The sequence below is a fragment of the Pteronotus mesoamericanus genome, unplaced genomic scaffold (assembly GCF_021234165.1).
Source record: "Pteronotus mesoamericanus isolate MK-2021 breed Mesoamerican mustached bat unplaced genomic scaffold, CSHL_Meso_final contig_657, whole genome shotgun sequence".
NCBI lineage: Eukaryota > Metazoa > Chordata > Mammalia > Chiroptera > Mormoopidae > Pteronotus > Pteronotus mesoamericanus.
In genome coordinates this window covers 18116337-18128493 of record NW_026555229.1, presented here as the reverse complement: position 1 = coordinate 18128493, position 12157 = coordinate 18116337, and the positions used below count along the sequence as shown (strand labels likewise).

The window sequence follows — 12157 nt, the reverse complement described above, 5'->3', positions numbered from 1 at the left end:
CACTAAGAACTCCGGGTTCTCTTCTGAGATGGGAAATACCAAGAGGGTTTTGAGAAGAGTTAGGGCAACTTGTTCTAATAGGCCCACTAGCTCCTTTGTTAAGACGAGACCAGAAGGATCCAAAGGGGAGCAGGCAGAGAGGTCAGCCAGGCTGGGTTTGTGACACCTGAGGGTAGAGCCAACAGGATAATACCAGTGTGCTAACTACTAGGGTACAATAAATATACTCCTGGGTCATGTGGGAACAGTGTGGTGAGGAGGGGCTCTATCCAGCTATGGGCGTCCAGGAAGCCTTCCGGAAAGAGGAGATGAACTTCTGAAGGTTATTGAAAAGTGAACCAGGTCAGCTGAGTAAAAGAAGCTGTGGAGGCACATGGGCCTGAAGAAAACCATGATCTGGTTGCACCTTCCTGGAGGGGAAGGCAAGGGAGGGAACAGGCTGGCTGGGTGTTAGTGGCCCAAACCTGGAGATGGGTACAATTCTTAGCCTTGTTTTACTGGTGAGTAAATAGACCTGGGGAGATGGACCTGACTAGGGTCACACAACTACAGAATGGGTGGTGCTGGGCCCCCAGCCCAGCCCTCCTGAGGGCCACGCCTTCCCCTCCTCATCACCCTAAACACCCACACTGGCTTCCACCAACACACACAACCCCTGCCCATCCCAGGGAGGGTGAGGGGGAAGTAGGCGACAGGGAGAAGGAAGGTGTATTTTTTTTCCTCCACCAATTGCCCCTGCTTGATCCAGTATTCAGCAGAAAGACGTGGTGTTGCCCCAGAGCTGGAGAAAAAACTGTTGCCCAGCTTCAAGGCCCTACCTGGTTTTAATGCTCTGATGTCGACTTTTCTCAGTTTCTTTACATTTTCAATTTTCACTGGGCCACGACAATTACCTAGCCAGTTTTGACTATTCCCAATATCTGTACACTGGACTTCAGACAGCAACAGAAGGGATTTTCAAGGGTATGTCTGAAAGCTTAGGTTGCTGCTGCGATATGGGGGTTTTCTTGTAGTTGATCGCTCCCGCTCCGAAAGGGCCCAGGCTACCCTAAGGGGTGAAGCAGGGTCCAGATGACTTGGTCTGTGGCAGAGGTGGGCTCATAGAAAGAGTGGGTGCGTGGGGACTGGGGCACTAGAAGGCGGTGACGCCGAGCAGCAGGTGCGCAGGGCCCGGGAAGCTCGCAGACGGTGACACAGAGCAGCGAGCACACGGACCCGGGGCGCTGTCGCGTGTAACACAGAGTAGCGGCGCGCGGGCTCCGCGGGCGGGGATAGGAACAGGGGGCGCTCGCGCGCCCGGGGCGGAGCACGCCGCCCGGCTCCTCCTCCGTGCCTGGCCCAGTGGCAGCGGCCTTTCCAGCCATCACGTAGTTTCCCAGGAAGAGAAGCAGGAGTAGGAGGAAGCGCGGAGGCACACGGCTCCCGCGGGGCAGCGTCACGGCCGGCCTCATGGAGCCCAACGTGCGCTTCTGGATCACGGAACGCCAAGTACGGCCCGGGACGCGCGGCTGGGGGTGGGGCGCGACGTATGGAGTCACCCGCTGGCCCGGGTGACCTTGGGCAGGCCACGTGGTCTCATTACCCGCCTCCCCACCTCAGACCCCAGGAGGGGACGAAGGGAAACCGTAGCTTGCCGGATGCCGACGTCCACGGCTGTTACCCGAGTGTCAACTCTGCCCCGGGCCTGGCTAGGGAGGGTCACCACGAAGTCACGTTGCAGATCGCCCTACAAGAGGAGTCAATCTCCTTTCGCATGTGTCTGCCCAATGCTGCCTAAGCTGTTGCTGAGCGTCGGGTCGCCTCTGGTTGGAGAGAAACAGGTCCTCCCGGCAGCCCCCAGCGTCCGCAGCGCCATAGGCTGGGCCACTCACGCTGTGAGACAGGTACCACAGGCCCCGCCTTCAGGTGGTGCCTAGTATGGCGCTGTCCGTTAGCAACATGATGGGAGCCGTATAGATAATTGAAAATCTTCCAGTAGCCACAGGACAAGAGGCAAAAAGAAACATGCAAAGTTAATTTTAATAATATATTGTATTTATCCCAGTAGATACAAAATGTTAACATTTCAGCTTGTAATCTATATCAAATTATTTAGTGAGGTGTTTTACGTTCTTTTTTCGAATTATGGTAAAATCTTGGAAATCCTGTGTATATTTTGTACATACAGTGCATCTCGATTCGGCCTCGCCACATAGCACAGATTCCAAAGCCACACGTGGCTAATTGGGCAGCAGCGTTCTAGGGTGTTCTCTTCCAGCCCTTATTTACATAAATAAATTACAAGTAGGGGCCAGCGTGGTTTTTTTAGGTGAAGAAATAGAGAAGGGACAGGAGGCCTAAGCTGTCCCTGCAGAGCCAGGACTCAAAGCTGGAACCACTGTGAAGTTCAGGGGCTTTGGGAGCAAACCGCATCTCCATTCTCCACGTGGCAGCCGTTTGGTTCCTCAAGAGCAGTTGGACCGCGGAGTGGTTCAGAGCCCAGGCCGCGGAGCCTTTTCCTGGCTGGGCTCCCCCCAAAGTCCATTCGTGCGCCCTGCGAAGCCTCCGTTTCTCACCTGCAGGATGGGATTTCTAGGAGATGCTGCATCCCCATTAGGTTCTCAAAAATAATGTTAGCAGTTGTTATTACCATGTACCTTTGTTGTTCTGCTTGGTTAACCTCTTGGGTGCTTTCCCCCTCTTAAGTCTTTTATTCAGAGACTTCTTCAGTGGACAGAGTTATTGGATCCTACAAATTTGGTCATTTCAATTGTAAGTATTTTTCTTGTTTTCAGAGATCATGAGTTTTACGTTTTATTCTGAAACAAGAAATCTGTGTGTCTCTTGAAAGCACGTGAAATACCAGAATCCGCAGATACACGTTATCGTGTTTTTATTCCTTCCGATGAGCTCGTTAGACTGGAAAGGCGATAAATACAAGGGAATGTCCAATTAGCAGGCAACACCAAGCCCTGGGCCAGCTGCTGGAGCCTCGGAGGGGATCGGCCTCCCTGGGAAGGGAAGACGGGCTGGCAATGCCAGTCTCAGACCCTGACCTAGAGATTGAAGGGCAGGGTGCCACAGGGTGTCATAAGGGGGAGGGTGTTGAAGGAAGGTTTGGTGGGGGGGACTGTGAGCAAAGCCCAGGGGACGAGAGCAGGTCACCCAGTCATGGGGGCTTTTTATGAGGGGGGTCCAGGCAATTCTTGAAGGTCCTTGTGTGTCATTCAGACGAGACGAGTTTGCACTTAGCCTACAGGACAGTGTTTCTGTTACAGAGGGTTTCTTTGGTCACCGTGTGGTGAGTGACCAGAGGGGACCAGACAGTAAGTGAGGGGATCAGTTCCCGGGATGGCTCTGCTTCCCAGTGAAAGACGAGGGTTGGACCAGATGTGGCTGAGGGATGTGGAGATGTCCTGTCACCAGCACTGACCCTTCAGGGCCAGACCCAAAGGGACACTCCCACCCTTGTGCTCCAGATGTTCTATTTGGCCTTGTTTATAATAGAGAAAAGCAGGAAACAACCTCAATGTCTATCAGTAAAAAAACATAATGTGGCGTATTCATATAATAGAATATTAATTAGCTGTTAAAAGTGATGATTTAGTTATCAACACATGTGGAGTAGAAACATATGATATATATGCTGTTAAATAGCAAACATGGTATCTCTGATGTTTAGTGGAAATGCAAGATGCATAAATACCATATTTATGAAAATTACAACAAAAATCCAATACTTCATATTTGTTTATAGATACATGTATTCGTGTATGTCTAAGTATAAAAAAAGGACTGGAAGTTTATACCTTGAACTCATAATAGTGGTGACCTCTGATAGAAAGGGGAGGGAAATGATACTGGGGTGATGGCTCTTTTCTGGAAAAAAAAAAAAATTAGATGCCAATATAACTGAATGTTTACAGTTGTTAATTCTGGATGAAGGGATTATAAGTACATAATCATTCTTTATATTTTCTTTTCTTATTTTTTAAAATATTTTATTTATTTTTAGAGAGAGGGGAAGGGAGGGAAACATCAATGTGGGAAAGAAACATCGATCGGTTGCCTCTTGTGTCCATCCCGACAGGGGACCAAACCCGCAACACAGGCATGTGACCTGACCTGGAATCGAACCAGCAACCTTTTGCTTTGCGGGATGATGCCCTACCAACTGAGCCACACTGGTCAGGGCTTCTTTGTATTTTCTGCATATAATTTTTCCCCTCAAATTAAGTAAAAAAGAGAGGAAATAAGACTGAACTGAATCGATGTGGGGGTGAGTGACAGATAAGAGACTTCCAGGTTTCTGCTTGCACAGCCACATAGGCAGTGGTATTGCTCGCTGAGAGAGTTGACCTCAGGGAAGAACAGGGAGGTGGCTCGGAGGTCTGAATGACACAAGGCACTATCCTGATGGAAACTCTCAGGAGGTAGAGAGCCTTGGCTACCTGTCCCTTGAAATCAGGTGTGATAAACATGTCATTTTTAAATCTGAGCTCTTGGCTTGATTTCTTTATATTTGATTTTAGGGAAAAATAGAGAAATTGAGGCAACTATTGTTAACGAATGAAGATGCAACGGTTCATGACTTGGAAGACCACAGGGTATGTTACCGTGCGCCTGGTACGCACCTGGGTGCACCTGGGTGCACCTGGTTCAAGACTGGGTGTGGTTGCCGTTAACTGATTCTGCCTCCAGATGGTCTGAAATCTGGTGAAATTTGTCATTATAAAAAAGGCATCTGCTTTTCAAGATTGGGTTAGTTTTTTCGTTGTAGTTAGAATGCCTTCCCATAAACCAAGTTAGTATTAGGTGCCAGGAGTAGAAACTAGTAATAAGGAGAAAAATCATGGGGTTTCTCCTATGCAATGGATATTAATGGGGATGCTCTATAGCCGGTTCCTGGAGCCCTGTGGGTTGAATTCCAGAATTCAGACAGGCCTCCGAAATCTGAATCTATTTCCAGTTAGAGGTAGTGTTCCGGGACGAGATTCCATTCCCGCCAAAAGACTCAAATTGAATATTGGTTTCCCATCTTGCAACGAGTGCGTGGGGCTTTCCAGAGCCCGCAAACATGAGTCCTGTGAGGCAGCCTGTGGAAGGCTCACAGATTTAACTTGGTTTTTCTAAGAACCTGTTGCGACCTCTGGGCTGACAGGCTGGCTCCATTGCAAGTGACTTGGCTAATGGTGTGCTGTGTACACGCAGCCCCCCGAGGGGCAGGTTAGGTGTTGGCCTTGAGTTCTCCAAGGTCAGAGACTTAGGATTTTTTATGCTTTGGTCATTTTCTTTATGTGGATGATCTCTTTGGTGGTCATTATCATTTGTTCGTTTGACTCGTTTATTTTGACTTGTTCTGTCGAAAGGGTATTTAATAGTTTCGCCCTTCGCTCCCTGAAAGGTGGAGCAAAGGCAGCATCAGAAATTAGACTGGAAAGATTGGTTTGTGGCCAAGCCACCTTTAAAAGCTATTGCTTATTTTTTTCTCTTTTTAGATACGAGAAGCTTGGAAGAGAAGTCTGGTAAATGTCAGCCCCTTCTTAATTTTTAGCCTCCTAAAATCACAAAACCAAACATCACACTAACCTGCGTGCTTGCCTGTTTGAAGTCAACAGTGCACCCTGACAACAGCAAGCTGATCCCGGTCCCTTTCCGGCCCGCAGGTGAGCCGATGCTCATTTTCAGAAGAGGGTGGGGAAGGTGTACTAAGAGTTACAAAACACTGCCGCCTTATTTTAATGGTTTTTTTCCTAGAAGGATTTCTGACAACGAGCCTGGAAACCATGGCTCCAAAAGAATGTTTGAAGGGTGTGGGGAGAGCAGGGCCCAGTGCTGTGGAAAGTTCTGGGCTGTGGCAGGGAGGGCACTGGTGTGGTGTGAGAAGCTTCCATGCCGTCAGCAGGCTGCCACCCTACCAGCACCTCCACGTGTTCACCCACCCAGAAGCTCTCCATTCTGCCCCTGGTAGCATTTTCAGATGGCGGCTTTGTCATTTGTCCGGGCTGGCAAAGTCATTGGCCGGGGGTGATTAGCTAAACTTCCAGCCCCTCTCTCCTCCCTTGAGGTGGAGGTTGGGGGAGTAGGGCTGAAAGGTCCTGCCCGCTCTCGCTTGGCTGGTTCCCCTGACAGCCAGCCCCCAGCCTTAGGGGCTTTCCAAAAGTCACCTCAGTCCCACAAGCTCAGGTGGGTTGGGAGGGGCATGTTTCCAAGAACCAAAGAGACTCACTTTCTTTGCCTTCTTCCCACTCTGGAAATTCTAAGTGTCTTAGGCTCTTTTGTGCTAGGAATGGGAGATGAGAGGAACTTCGCATTTTGTATTATAAATCACGGTGTCCCAGATGTGTGGAAATCATGTGGCAGGGTGAACAGGTGCCAGTTAACACTGCCTATCTTCAATGACAGGGACTCCGAAGGCTGGGGAGCGGGAGCCTCGTTAGGTCTTTCTGTACTGCACTGATTTAAATTTTTGCCATATGTATGTAGTTATTTTTATTAGGAAAATAAAAAGAATGAGTAAAAAATATCCTTTGACATCCAGGCCTTCAGGGGGCTAGAGGAGGGGTTTGGGGGGGCAGGGTACTCCCTCTGGCCTCTCTGCAGCCACTGACCCTCTTCTCTTCGCCAGCTCTCCTGCCTTTCACGGCGCCCATGGTGAGTAAGCCACTCCTTGCCATTAATGTCAGTGGGAGAGGCAGGCTGGGGTGGTCAGGAAGATGTCCACTCGTCTCCTAAGTTCCAGCTCCTGTCCCCTGACTTCCTGATAGACCGTAATGGATTCCTTACCTCTGACCTTTGTCTGCTCCTCTTGTATTGCCACCCACACCACGCCCCACTTGCCCAGACAGGCACCCAGAGTGCCACGGGGTGACCCTTTCTTTGACCGCCTACTAGGCACAAAGGACTCTGGGAGGAGAGCCACGAGTGAAGACGTGCTCCCTGCCACAAGCCCACAGAATGGTCCTTCACCTTCTCTGCCCAAGCCCTTCGCTCTGACACAGACCCTAACCTGGGACCTGGAAATGCCCCCAGCGGGCCAGCCCACCTTGGCTCTCCCAGGGCACACTCACAAGTGACAGCACTCCTCCGCCACTTCCTCCACATCGGCCCTGTGCCTGGGTCCCCTTGAAGTGCTTCCTTCTCAGCCGCCTTGCTCAGCTGCAGGTCTCAGGGACAGGGGGCACTGTGAGACCCCAGGTGTCCTCTGTACCTAGCTGGTGCCCCTTCAGCTTCTCTTGTCCACTTGCCGGTGGCCCCTGCATCACACCTCCCTCTCCTTGTCCCAGCTCCTGGCGGGCCCTGTCCTGCATCTTCCCCGGGGAGTTCTGAGATCTTACAAGCTCTCATTCCTTCAAAACACTGTAACTCCTGCCTTTTTTTTTTCTTTAAAGGTTTTTTTGTCCCTGGTGCCGGGGAAAAGCCTAAAGTCCATGATTTTACCGCAGGTAGCAATTATTTTAATTCTATGGTTACTAAATTCTATTCTTTTTTATTTATTTTTTTAGAGAGAGGGGGAGGGAGGGGAAAAAGAAACATTGATGTCCGAGAGAGATATTGATCAGTTGCCTCTTGCATGTCCCCCAGTGGGGCCTGGCCCGCAACCCAGGCATGTGCCCTGACTGGGAACTGAACGGGCGACCTTTCGGTTCTCAGGCTGGCACTCAGTCCACTGAGCCACACCAGCCAGGGCTATATTCTGGTCTTGAAACCGACATGTGATCTGTCTGCCTCTGTTTTCTGCAGTTGTCTCTCTGCACCTACAGTTCAGCCTTCAACCTCATCAATGGAAACGCAAGTTATGTGAGTGTCATGAGGCCAGAGGGTTGCAGTTTTGTATTGTGTCTTTGGGAGTTGGTTTTTGTTTTAATTATCTTTTCTGGGTAAAACTGTGCTGGTGGCTAAATGTATACTTTTGTTTCTCTCTAGAATCGTCGCCCATATGAGAGCGTACTAGTAGGGGCCGGAGCAATTGCTTCTACAACCTTTTTTGCAGTAGGTATTTTAAAATTCTGTCCTTTTTTTTTTCCCCTCAGAATAAAATAAAAACTTTATTCTGAGTACACATCTATCTTCCATTTCAAACAATTCATAAAGCATGACTAAGATAAAAAGAAGAAAATAAAGCCACCTGTAATCCTATCACCCCCCTATAATTATGTGAGTATTCCAAGTTTCTAGGCAAATGCTGTCTTTTTGAAAAATTAGGTCATGCTCCAAAAACATGGTGGACACCTTGTATAGTGTGTTGGGTGTCAGAGTATCGCAGTGGTTAAAACTGTAGACTTTAGAGTCAGATAAGCCTGTGTTCATATCCTGGCTTAATTATTGGACATGTTAATGCCACTTCCCAAAACCTCCACGCATGCTGCTGATGATCAAGAGAATAGCTCAATGCTACACAGATTCAAAAATACACCGAAAGGTCACCAGTTCTAGTCCCAGTCAGGGCACATGGCTGGCTTACAGGCCAGGTCCCTGGTTGAGGGTGTGCAAGAGGCAACTGATTGATGTTATCTCTTAGACATCAATGTTTCTCTTTCCCGCCTCTAAAAATAAATAAATAAAAGATAAAAATACAGGGAGAGCCCTGGCTGTGGTCTGACCCATAGTAGGAAAGATGTTGGTGTTAGTTCTCTGCTGTCGCATATGTTCAGCTGAGTTTTGGTTCCATGCAATAATGAGTTTTCTCTTATTTTCTAGTTATTCCCTCATTTACTCCTAATAAAGTATGCACTGAAAAACACTTTGCTAAGAGAAACCTTGCCTGTCGTCATTCTCGGTAAGCAGGAAGCATGAAGTCTTTGTGGCCTTTGAGCCTTTCCCCATCTTCAGGGACACTCAGGTCCTTTGGCCACACTGCGGCTGATGACAGCCACCATTTGCAGCTGGAGGGTGCCCCCAGGCCCAAATGAGGTCTTTGATTTGAGAGGCGACACTTTCTCCGTAGATGCCCTTTCAGTTGTCAAAGGATGAACACAAACCTGGAAACACAAATTACATTTTAAAGGCTCTCTGTATAAGCCCTCTACACATATTATTTCAATTAATCCTGACAGCAGTTTATGGGGAGGTGATATTATTCGCATTTACAGATGAGGAGCCTGAGGCAGGGGGAGATTAAATAACTTTCCTCGGGTCACCGGGAAGAAGCAGAGCTCTAACTCCAAGGGAGTGGCTGAGATAGTCACCAACTATTTTAAGTTCGTTAGCCTGCAAGTTTGCTAGTTCACGCTCCAAATTTGGGTTGGGGAATCATAGCAATTTAAAGAATTGGCAGGATGTCATCGGTAAAATTTGGGAAATTGTTACAGAAACTTGGTCAAAGGAGCTTAACCAAAAGGGGGGCATATTTCAAGGGCCCGGGGGTTCTCCCGGAATCGTGGCAGGGAGCTGCGCTGGACCTTTGGGGGTGCTGGAACCCGGTGCTGCGTTGTAGTCAGGATCCCAGACTGATAGGCCAGCAGTTCCAACCCAGCTCCACAGCCCAGGACAGAGCCTGGTTGACCCAGCACAAGTCAGGTGACCGCTAAGGGGGAAGCACAGCCATCAGAGAAAGAAGCTTGACCCTAGAGAAGATGTCCCCTCACCAGACTGAAACTTATCTCTGTTGTGTTCTCTAATCCACAGCCCAAGTCAGTGCACTGAACGTTCTTGCGTCCCGAAGTTTAGAGACCATGCGAGGGATTGAAGTCATGGACAAGGAAGGCAATGTCATAGGCTATTCCAGAAAAGCCGGGGCAAAGGTAGGGGAACATGATGGCACTTGCCTTTCGGGCAAAGAATTGAATTTTCTGTTTGAGACGCTGGTAACAAATTCACATTTCCCTTCCGACTTTTCTTACCTTGTCTTCCCTCATGCCAAGAGAGATTTTATGTTGTGCACCCTGATGTTTAAAAGATTGTGCATTAGCTGTGGCCTGTGTAGCTCAGTTGCTTGGAGCGTTGTCCTGTAAACCAAAAGGTCATAGATTCGATTCCCAGTCGGGGCTCATGCCTACGTTGCAGGTTTGGTCCCTGGTAGGGCTGCATGTGGGAGGCAACCGATTGATGTTTCTCTTCGTCTCTCTCTCTCCCCCGCTTCCACTTTCTCTAAAATCAATAAGCATGTCCTCAAGTGAGTATAAAAAAATAAAATCAAAGATCGTGTGTTAGTCTGGGTTCTCCAGAGAAACAAAATGAATAGGATATCTGTGTGTCTGTCTACATACATATATATAAAGAGATTATCTTTAATAATTGGCTGTGTAGTGGTACTGCTAGGAATATGTAGGGCAGGTCTACAGGCTAGAAACTCAGCTGGTGCTACAGTCTTGAAGCAGAATTTGTTCTTTGGGAAACCTCAGATTTTGCTCTTAAAGCCTTCAACTGATTGGGTGAGGCCCATCCTTACTGTGAGGGGGAAGGGGAGCTCCTTTACTTAAAGTCAACTGATTGTAAAACATCCCAGCAGCAACACCTCGATTCACGTTTGCTTAGATGGGAGCTGTGGCCTAGCCGAGTTGACCTATAAGAATGGCTGTTACAGATGGGTGTCTGCCAAATGCTAGGCCTCCCTGAGTGTGAGATTTATTTATTTATTTAAAAATATTTTTTTTAAGGTTATTTATTTATTTTTAGAGAGGGGGAAGGGAGAGAGAAAGAGAGGGAGAGAAACATCAATGTGTGGTTGCCTCTCACACGCCCCCCACGGGGGACCTGGCCTGTAACCCAGACATGCACCCCAGACCAGGAATCAAACTGGCGACACTTGGGTTTACAGGCCAGCACTCAGTCCACTGAGCCACACCAGCCTGTGCTGAGAGTTATTTTTAAATTTATTTTCAGAGGGAAGGAAAAGGAGGGAGAAAGAGAGGGAGAAAAATGTTGATGTGAGAGAGAGACATCGATCAGTTGTTTTTTGTACCCCAGCTGGGACTGAACCTACAACCCAGGCATGTGCCTTGACCGGGAATCACTTTGCAGGACAACACCCCACCAGCTGAGCTACACTGGTCAGAGTGAATGTGAGATCTTGTTCTTCAAGCTCTGCATCTGCCCTCACGGCCTGCTGTGTACTCATGGAAGTAGGTGGACACCTACCTGCATTGATGAGAACCCTTCCTCTCTGGCCTCTGGCTCCTAGGAGATTTTCTCCATCTTTAGGGCCTGATTTGTTGTCAAGGATGGCCGAAGAAAACCCAATGCTCTGGCCCAAAACTCTTCAAAGAGTCCTCAATTTTTAATAATTTTTATTATTAAATAGCTTATTCTTTTGCTCTATTCAACACAGTGACTTTTGTAGGCATTCAGCTCTAAGGACCTGCAGTAGCCTATAGTAGTTTTACTTTGGGAATGGACTTTGTAAGAAAATTTTTCTTTTTAACAAATGAGATCTTTTCGGGGTCGCTGGGAAGTGACTTCAGAATTGTAACAGGAAGCAGTTGTTTGCAAACGGCATGAAAAGCAACACGAAGCAGCCCCTGATGCAGAGCAAGAGAAGGGCCAGCCTGGCAGCCTTTTGCCCGGCACGTGGGTGGCAGAGGAGCTCGGAAAAAGAGGCCGCTCATTCAGTCAGGAAGGGCCTCATGGTTCGGCTCATGAAACACATTACTCCCAATTCTAGCAATGACTCACAAAGCTGAGTTAGGAACTGTCAGTTACGTGCTACAGTGTCTTTACTGGTCCATCAAATTAGCATGTCTCAAAATAATGGCCACCTTTCTAGATGAATTACAGCAGGGACGTGATAATTGCCAGTATCAAGGAGGGAAACTTCTGCCAGCAATAAAATACTTCATTTTCAAAAGGAAGGTTCCATGCCTAAGAAACCATCCTAGAGAGACATCTTTAACAGCTTTATTGAGGTATGATTTACATACTATAAAATTCATTGTAAGACTATAGTTGGGCCCTGGCTGGTGTCGCTCAGTGGATTGAGTGCCAGCCTGCAAATCAAAGGGTTGCCTGTTCGATTCCTGGTCAGGGCACATGCCCGGGTTGTGGGCCAGGTCCCCAGTTGGAGGCATGCGAGAGGCAACTGATTGATGTTCTCTACCTCCTTCCCCGCCCTTCCCTTCTCTCTAAAAATTTTTTAAATTCTTAAAAAAAAAAAAAGACTACAGTTGGATGAATTTTAGTAAATGTAAGCAGCTATGCGGCCATCACCCTAGTCTGATTTTAGAACATTTTCATCGCCCTA

General features: G+C 48.2%; 1 protein-coding gene across 3 annotated transcripts in view; it reads left to right on the top strand.

The window, feature by feature from the left end:
* The first annotated feature begins 1286 nt into the window (after window positions 1–1286).
* The window catches only part of SFXN4 (sideroflexin 4), a 21421-nt gene continuing 10550 nt past the window's right edge, over window positions 1287–12157 (top strand). For 2 of the 3 annotated variants that reach the window (XM_054581593.1, XM_054581592.1), the window contains exons 1-11: window positions 1287–1488; window positions 2686–2751; window positions 4512–4586; window positions 5478–5504; window positions 5591–5645; window positions 6608–6633; window positions 7371–7424; window positions 7723–7779; window positions 7906–7971; window positions 8680–8758; window positions 9607–9722. In XM_054581593.1, coding sequence (XP_054437568.1) covers window positions 1450–1488; window positions 2686–2751; window positions 4512–4586; window positions 5478–5504; window positions 5591–5645; window positions 6608–6633; window positions 7371–7424; window positions 7723–7779; window positions 7906–7971; window positions 8680–8758; window positions 9607–9722 — 660 coding nt within the window. In that variant the 5' untranslated portion in view covers window positions 1287–1449. The remainder of the gene's footprint in view (window positions 1489–2685; window positions 2752–4511; window positions 4587–5477; window positions 5505–5590; window positions 5646–6607; window positions 6634–7370; window positions 7425–7722; window positions 7780–7905; window positions 7972–8679; window positions 8759–9606; window positions 9723–12157) is intronic. The other variant, XM_054581594.1, reaches the window with a different exon arrangement.